The sequence below is a fragment of the Prosopis cineraria genome, unplaced genomic scaffold (assembly GCF_029017545.1).
Source record: "Prosopis cineraria cultivar Desert tree isolate PC_DT_omini unplaced genomic scaffold, ASM2901754v1 PC8, whole genome shotgun sequence".
Taxonomy (NCBI): domain Eukaryota; kingdom Viridiplantae; phylum Streptophyta; class Magnoliopsida; order Fabales; family Fabaceae; genus Prosopis; species Prosopis cineraria.
Window position 1 is genome coordinate 9,493,049 of NW_026555339.1, and position 9,150 is coordinate 9,502,198.

The 9,150-nt window shown below is 35.1% G+C and overlaps 1 protein-coding gene across 1 annotated transcript; it reads right to left on the reverse strand.

Moving 5' to 3' along the window:
- Nucleotides 1-2,191: 2,191 nt before the first annotated feature.
- LOC129318719 (pentatricopeptide repeat-containing protein At5g64320, mitochondrial-like) lies at nucleotides 2,192-8,522 on the reverse strand. The gene is made up of 3 exons (XM_054963636.1): nucleotides 8,119-8,522; nucleotides 2,798-5,348; nucleotides 2,192-2,579 (listed from the first exon to the last, which is right to left on the reverse strand). The coding sequence occupies exons 2-3, from the start codon at nucleotides 4,962-4,964 to the stop codon at nucleotides 2,524-2,526; spliced, it is 2,223 nt and encodes a 740-aa protein (XP_054819611.1). The 5' UTR covers nucleotides 4,965-5,348; nucleotides 8,119-8,522; the 3' UTR covers nucleotides 2,192-2,523.
- Between the last annotated feature and the right edge of the window lie 628 nt (nucleotides 8,523-9,150).

Below are 9,150 nucleotides of genomic sequence, written 5' to 3' on the forward strand. Positions count from 1 at the left end.
CTGAGAAAACCACATGTTCAGCAGAGTTGAGTACCGGTGGAGATTGTTCAGGTGACAAGCAGGTTCCTTCAGAAACAGTTGCCATAGCTATGGTTGATAATGCAGAAACAAGTGGTCCTTGCTTGAAGGCCTCTACAAGAAGTAATGAGGAAAATATGGGATGATGCTAAGGGATGCAGGTTGAAACTCACAAATGACCTTCCATAAGATCCATGAGGCAGGGTTGAAGATGGTGCAAGTGACCATGACAAGATTAAACTTATCGCTGATGTGCTAGAGGATGATTCTTATGGTTATAATTATGAATTAGATGGCACTCATTCTTTAATTGTCGCCAATGGATAAAGAGAAATATGGTGTAAGTGATGATGACCAGATAAAACATATAAGCTGACATGGTATGCAAGTGGATGATTCTTAAGGTTAAGATTATGAATTAAATGGAACTCGGTATTTAACTATTGTCATGGATATAGAGCAATACGGCAAAGAGGATGATAAACATGAAGATGGTGAGGTTCAAGAACTATTAAAGCGGTCACAGGACTCCATGAGTGAGGTAAGAGGAGTGGAATGGGTTGTTTCTGCCTTTCTAGTCATAGTGATGACAAACAGATTGAGAAAGAAGTCTTGAGTGTTGATTGTCCAAAATTATCTCAAGTTGAAGAAAATGAAAACAGAACTATTAATCACAGTCAAATGAATTGCAGCAACAATGGTATTGGCATTGAACCAATCAATAGGTCTAATAATGTTGCTGACAAAACTGTGTGCCTGCAAGAGTAATTGTTAGATCTTTTTGAGAGGAAGAAAGTCCTTAATGCAGCAGAGAATGAATTATTATCTGACCAAGGCAATGAAATCCAGGAAGTTGATGATGACATGCTAAGGAGGTTGCTAAGAACCTGGATGTGGTTATGAAAAGTGACGCAGATTTGCCAAAGATGGAAGGTCTCCTGGAAAATCTAAATAAAAATAGCTATGACAGTGGCTCCTTGATTGGATTCTGTCATGGACAATTCTTTCAAACAGGGGAAATGTAATTAGGATTATTTGTTTTAGAAAACTCTTCATTTCAAGATGATTATGGTTCCTTTGCTCTTATTTAAATTAAGTCATTCAGGTAATCTCTTATTTAGATTGAAATTAGTTGAAAAGCATTATCATTATTTTACTATTTGTATTTTATATCAAATTTTATAATTATTATTCAATACTCATTGAGTATTTGCCATCGCATCTCCCAGATTCTCTTTTCTTCCTTTGTCTTTCTACTTCTCCCTCCCCCATCTTTCCCTTTGTCCTACCTAGTACCACTCCATTTATTAATTTCTAACATTAACGATGGTTTCAAAAGCACACTTTGATCATCCCTCAAATTGTTTTGTACATTGGAGAAATAAAAGGCGGGCATTTAATAGGCAGGAAAATACATAATAAACCTGTCACCACCCATTTGGCTGAGATCAATGCATAAAAAAAATGATTTCAAAACATGATAAATTTATAATACAAAATGTGCGATTGTTTTTTTTGGGCCATAATAAAATGTTGAGATTTGGGAAACAGTTATATCTATGCACGTGGACAATTACCATGCAGATAATTGGAACAACAAAATATTAATAGCAGTTACACAGTTATACCAGAGAGGGTGAGAGAGGGAGTGTGTGCTAAACTCATAGCATGACAATTCAAGTCAACTTGTTTGGTTGAATTAATAAACTATTAAATTAATGTTTTGACCGATTGAATAAAATATTTTATTTATTACAGGTTTGATCACAGTTTTAATCACTAATCCTTGAATTAATATCTTAATTGGTTCAATGTTCAGTTTTCACCTTTCATCATCTTGGTTAAACTAAACATCATGCCATACATTGGGGGGGGGGGGGAATCTTATGTCATGTCTGGTTAAACCAGAGATCAACTTCAACTCTAACTTAATACATCAACCAGCGACCAAGCACTTCAGTAAGAATAAGTTTTAGAGAAGAAATCATAAACCAAACCCCAATTGTGCAAAGATGCGTGAGAAACTGAAGGGGAGCTCTGTTGTTTCATCAGTCATGAGAGTTTCAGAGATTGTGCAAGAGTCTGCCATGCCCAGGGTTGATAAATGTATGCATGAGGCAAAATCAAAGAAAAAATTCAAACCTTTCAAGCTTTAAGTCACCTTTTAGGAGAAATTAAATGTTATTGTGAAGGTTTGAAAGGGAAAAAATATATATATGTTTACATGAAGTAAGCAATTACAGAATAGCAGTAAAAAGAGGCTTACAAAGGGAAAATAATAACATAATTAACGATATGGACACATTTGCAAGCTCATTCGCCAGCGAAGAAATAAATTTTACAAAGTTGCAGATTGTTAAAGGAACTAATTATCTTGAATTTATATGGTTATTTTACATAAAATACAATTTGGAGGCTGAAGCCTACTGCAAGAATTGCAAAACGCTAAGGCTTTCATTTAAAACCAGCCAGCAACCTTCTTCTCTAATAAGCCACGTGCAGAAATCAATGCTTATGTTTCAGCCACCAAAAATTTTCATGAGAAGACACAAACCAGTAATCTGTCAACAAGCAATAAAAAATTCTAATAATAATGCACAGTAATAAACTACACAGTCAAGATCACCAAGAATAATAAGTAGAACCAAATTTATCAGCCACAGCTAGTCAGCTAAAATCCTGTGTACCCACGGACAACTCAGATGAGATCAAGGGGAAATGCATGAAGAGCAGTATATACGAGACATTGTCTTCTAAGAGGTAAAGCTTAGAAATTTACCATAATAAAAGAAGGCTTTACTCCCCCTGTTACTTTCTTTTACAAAACTGTTTACCAATATGTTCCAAGTGACTTCATTAGGTATAAACCCATTCTCCACACCTTTATATAAAAGTAAACATGCGTCATTAGACAAACCCTCCTTGCAGTGCCTACCTATCAATGTGTTATATGTAATAGCATCAGGATGAATTCCTTCATCCTGTAATCTGTCAAAAAGGTTTAGAGCCTCCTGAACACGACCAATTCTGCAAAGACCGTTGATGAGGGTGTTATATGTGACTATATCTGGTGTCAATCCACGATGAATCATATCCCGAAGAAATAGAAGGGCATCATTTACTTTTCCAGTTCTACAAAAGGCATTGATCAAAATATTGCAGGAGATGATGCTAGGAAAAATCCCTTTACCAAGCATCTCCTCAAACAATTTCCATCCTTTTTCAATAGCTCCCACTTTGCAGAAAGCTTTGATAAGGCCATTGTAGGTAATATTGTCCAAAGGGCATCCCCTAAATAGCATTTCGTCAACAAGAATGAGCCCTTGCTGAATTGAATCCTTCCCAAGAAATGCATGAATCAGTATGTTATATGTTACAGTGTTAGCAATGATCCCCTCCAAGAACATGTCACGATACAACTGCAAGGCTTCTTCCAGCTTATTATCTTCACACAGACCATATATTACAGAATTAAATGTATATATGTCAGGTTTACATCCTTTGCTGGACATCTCAGCAAACACTCGTAAAGCTTCTTGCACCTTCCCATGTTTAAACAAAGCAGAAATCAGGCAATTGTATCCCACCGTGTTTAAACTGAGACCCTTAACTGACATTTCATTTACAACTTTAATGGCTTCCTCTAATCGGCCTTCGTTGCAGAAAGCATTGATTAATATAGTGTATGTAATAACATTAGGTTCAATGCCTACTGATCGCATATCACAAAAGCATTTACAAGCTGAGAATAAATTCCCATTCTTGCAATGTCCACGGATCAATATATTAAATGTGAAGACATCAGGTGCATGGCCTGCCATTAACATGTTATTGTACAGCAAGTCCATGGCTTCATCAAAACGTCCGTTTGAGACATATCCATTAATTAATGTATTATAGATCACATTATTTGGGTTAGGAATTTTGCTAAGCAAGGCCCTTGCTTCCTCAACCTGACCAATCATACACCAACCATGAATTAGAACACCATAAGTTATTGCATCAGCAGTAAAACCTCGAAAAAGCATTCGATTCAGCAATTTTTCTGCCTCATTAATCCTTTTGGCCCTGCAGAGACCATGGATAACATCATTGATGGTTTGAACGTCTGGCGCACAGCCCATCAAGAGCATCTCCCCTAAAAGTTGCATAGCCTCGTTAACCCTATTAGTTTTGGAAAGTGCATGTATCAAGGTCTGGTATATCACTGAATTTGGAACACAGCCATGCTTTGCCATGTCTCTTAGAAGTGAGCAAGCTGAATCCACCTCATTAATCATGCAAAATGCTTTCATCACCACTCCAAACGTGCTGACGGTAGGAGAAATTCCTCTACTTAACATGTCATAGAAAACATTCGGTGCAACTCTGGGGCAATTTCCAGAAACTAGTATATCTAATACAACATTGTATGTCCTAAAAGTAGGCTCACATGAATAAACACTCTTCATATCCAACAAAAGCTTTGTAGCTTGCCCAGGCAAACCAGCTCTTCCATAGTAATTCATGATCAAAAGAAAAAGTGATTCTTTAAAGACAATTCTTTCTTCGTTCATCTGCAATAACAACCTGTCTATGGTTTTAAACTCCCCAGCTGCACCAAGCTTGTCAAATAAAATGTAGTATACATCAAAGGAATGACAATAACCACTCTGGGAACCAGCCCATTCAAATATCTCCATTGACGTGGGTATGTCGAGTGGGAGCTCCAGCAATTTACAGAGCTGAACTGGACTAATTTGGTTAAGAGACCTTCGGAGCTGTTTAAGATCAAATGGTTTAAGCAATCTCTCCCATTCTGTCTCATTGTCAGGCCCATAATCATTCAAGACTTTGTTACTCCCATGTGTATTGACTGCAGTTGAGCAAATTGCAAAAGAATGGATTCTGAACAAAACCTGCATACTCTTACAGAAATGGGCATTGACTCTTAATCTTTTCAACATCAATTTTCAACAAAGGGACTATAAATTAAATCAAGACCTAATGAAAAGAGGGAAACCAAGTCGTGTTGAATGGGGCTAGATAATTGCAGAATTTGCTAATTCACACCTCAAATCACAATCTGAATCATAATGGGACCTGTTATGGTACTCTAAAACTGGCAAATGCAGAGCACAAGAAAAATGGGGAAAAGAGAACATCCCCCACTCGAAGGTGAAATTTTGGAGTTGATTTGACACAATAGAGACAGTTCGGTGTCTCAATCATTTGAGTGGCTTCTTAGCTTTTCCAAACTTCCAATAGGAACCGGAGACACTGCCTCTCTTGAATGGTTCACTGTTTATATGGATTCCAAGAAGAATGAAGAGCATGATGAAGAAGAGAACCTAGTTGGAAAATCAAAGGTTAAAATATACATTTAATCCATTAACTTTACACAATGTTTCATTTTAGTCCTTCAATTTTATAAAGTATCTTTTCAATCTTTTAACCTTAATACCGATAGTTTCAACAGAAAAAAAAAATTACATTGATCTTTTAAATATTGACAAAATATTATCAAATGTTAACATATTATGATGAAACTAATGGTATTAGAGTTAGATGATTGAAAAGATACTTTTATAAAATTAAATAGTTGCAACAGTCAGATATCCACATGATCACTAGTTGCAATCAGTCTAAGCAAAAACCATCAACCACAAAAAGATAAGAATCACTTCTGCACAAAGTTATCAAAATATTCCATCCAGCACACCAGTTAACACATACTAAAAATGTCATGCCCCAAAAAATAAGGTGTAACTAGCACGAGATAAGCATATAAAACTCATATCCCTTAAGCCTTAATTCTAAAAAAATTTAAATTTTACACCATGAACACATTAATAAAAGAAACAGGATTTTTTTAAAATACTTTTCATGAAAACATAAGTTGAGAATTTTGATAAAAATTTTGGCAAAACCTCTCATAAAATAAGACTTCCCAAATTTTATAAAATAACAAAGGGCAACAACTTTTCAAACAAAGGAGCTCCACTCCTTACCAACAAATATATAGTCTTATAAGAAAGACGAGGATCCTACCTATATCCTACATGGAGTATCTAGGACCAAACCATGGAATTAATACAAAGTTAAAATTTATATCAAATGAGTTTTCCCTAAAATAATTCTTCCACTCCATTTCAGCATTAAAACTCCTCAATGAACACCATGAGATACAGGTTCAATTATGCTGTCTGAGGCTAACAACATCTTTCTCTAGTGAATAATGTCTGAAATTAAAATTAAAGGAAATAAAAGAATGAAATATGAATGGGATAAGTATGAATTTAACTAAAATAGTAATTTAGAATAGCAGGAGTGCATAACTTAAATAATTTCGTTTAAATACTTAATCCAAAAACATTCTCATATGATGATAACACAATAATCAAATTCCACTTTCAAATTACCAGGTTTGTATCAAATAGTTACAAGATGCATCACTCATTGTAAAAAAATCCATCCATGAAAACTAACTTGTTTAATAGAATTAGTTTAAAAATAGTGATTTCAAAATATTCTTCAACAGAACTTTATCAGAACGAATAACGAACGTGGACACAAAGTCCACGAGAATAAGTAACTATTAAGCACGGCTTAAAGCCACGAAATAATCAAGCATGGCTATAAGCCACAAAACTAGCGCAGGCACGAAACCCACAAATAACAAGCATGAGTGTAATGCTTATAAATACCAAACTAGCTAGGATTTAACTATGGCATTCCAAGAGCTAACGGAACTACCATTAGCAACCACCGTTCTGATTCAATCCCACCTTTTAAATCAAGCATAAAAGAAAATATTTCTATATATGATAGTTGATAATAGCATTAAAATCATAAATCATAAAGTAAGAATAAATTAAAATATACTATCATTTGTTCTTGAAGAATCAAAAGAATTATATACATGGAAGAGGTAGCATATGAATCAGCTCTGTCAATATATTTTTTTTTTAGAAAATAGAATTGTTAATAAATCATTGAGACGTTATTCACTTACTTGATACATTCTCAAATACACAACATACTCCAACTTAGCAGCTTTCATGATTTGGAGAGGACTTCTTAACTCCATCCTCAATTCCCAAATACCCATAACAACGCCATTATCATTCTTCCATAATGTTTTTAACACTTTATAAAGATTTACAAAATTCAATTGGTGAACTCCATCTATCTACTTACTTATCATTAGTCATCTTATAACTATGAATATAACGTTCAAGCATCAACTTAACTATCTTAAACCATTTATAAAATAACTCTCAGCAATCCAATGAACACATTTACCATTAAATTTTCATGTCAATTGGAAAGAAAACAGATATAGAAAAAATTACAATCTATAACATCAACCTGGTGCATCACATAAGATATAACTTTAGATATCATCAAGGTTAATATGTACACCGTACAATGCAATCCATCAATCTTGAAAAAATCTCGTCATTCCCCCCTATTTTATATGCTTAATGATTGATTTTAATAGCCCAACCTTTACCACTACTATATATATATATATATATATACATAAACAATTTTCATAGCTTTCAAGAATGTTACCACTTCATGTATGTCCAATTTCGTTACTTCCATCATCAAGCAGTTTATAGACATCCCAAAAGCTAACATAAGAACAACCAACTTGGTCCTGGAATTATCAACCAAATACCCTTTCCAAAAATCCTCTAATCTATTTTCAATCTTTATTATAGAAAATGATTGCCTCCTATAATAATTTAGTCAATAACAATCAATTTACCACACTTATTTGCTACCAAAGACCAACATCCACTTTTTACACATTTTATCAAACAACTTGCATGCATTCAACAATTAAACCATAAAACAATCATCTTACTCTCTAAATCCCATCTTCCAAAAGTTCAGTTGTTAATATTTAAATTTATCATGCTTCTCAAATTCAATACCTTTACAAGAATTAATTTAAGCCCAGGAACAAAAAATCTAAACTCAGAGAACACCAAATCCTCATCTCCACATCACTTACGGTAGCCAAACAAAAAAAAAAACAAAAGAAAACCCATAACCTCAACCATCAAACACACAGAACATCGGCAAGTTGAAAGATTTGAAGCTCCTCACCTCAGATTACTCATGGCGGGACAGGGAACGAGCTCACGATGCTGAACAGGGGATGGGGAAATTTGTCACTGCAGCAATGAAGAAAGAAGAAGAAGAAGCCAACGGCGCGCAGCAACACTGGACTCCTCCGTGCACAACCTCGCCGGCGATGGAAAGAGGAAGAGAATGGTGCTGAAGGAGAAAAGTGGAGCTGGAGAGGTGATCCAACGCACCCACCCAGCCGCACAAACTGAGAACGAAGAGTAAAACTCCAGCACGCTCGTGGTCGCCGGCGATGGTCGGAAAGGAAGGCTGAGAAGGAAGATCGGAGAAAACGCAGAGGGGTTTATGGTTTGAAGCTCTCTCCCCACACTCAATCTCCGTCTCCCCCGATTACTCCCCAAAAAGGGCCTGAGGAAAATAAAAATAAAAATAAAAAACATTTGGAGCTTTCTTTGCTTTAAAAGAAAAAAAATCCAGAAGAGTATTATGGTAATTTAAGCCTGACAAAAACAAAAATAAAACCCCTCTTTCAAGCGAGAGAGAATTTGAACCCCGCACCTTGGGATTGACATCACAAATAGTTACCACTGAGCTGCCAATTAAACCTTTCAAAATGTAAAAATTTTAATTCGAATTCCTTACCAATTTTAATTTAACTTAAATTTTTAAGTTATTACAAAAAGAACCTAATTAGCAAGTTAACACTACAAACAAAATAGAAAGCAAAAGATTAAAATAAGAAGTCAATCAATATGATCCTCAGTGCTTGAATCAACACTAATATTAGTATTAGCTTTCTCTCCATGTTACTGCACACTTACGCAGGCATTTAACCTCGAGAATGAGAATTTGCCCCAAACAATTGCATCCCCCGCACCCTCCAAAAAAAAAAAAAAAAATTAGAGCACAGAACCTACAAATGACTTAAAATTTCCAACAACCATATTCAATGAGTCCGATTTAAATATTAGAGCATCCATCAAGACAAGCTCTGCTTAGTTTTGTTCCAAAGATTAAACTTGAAAAGCACCCAACAATACCCGGTTATCA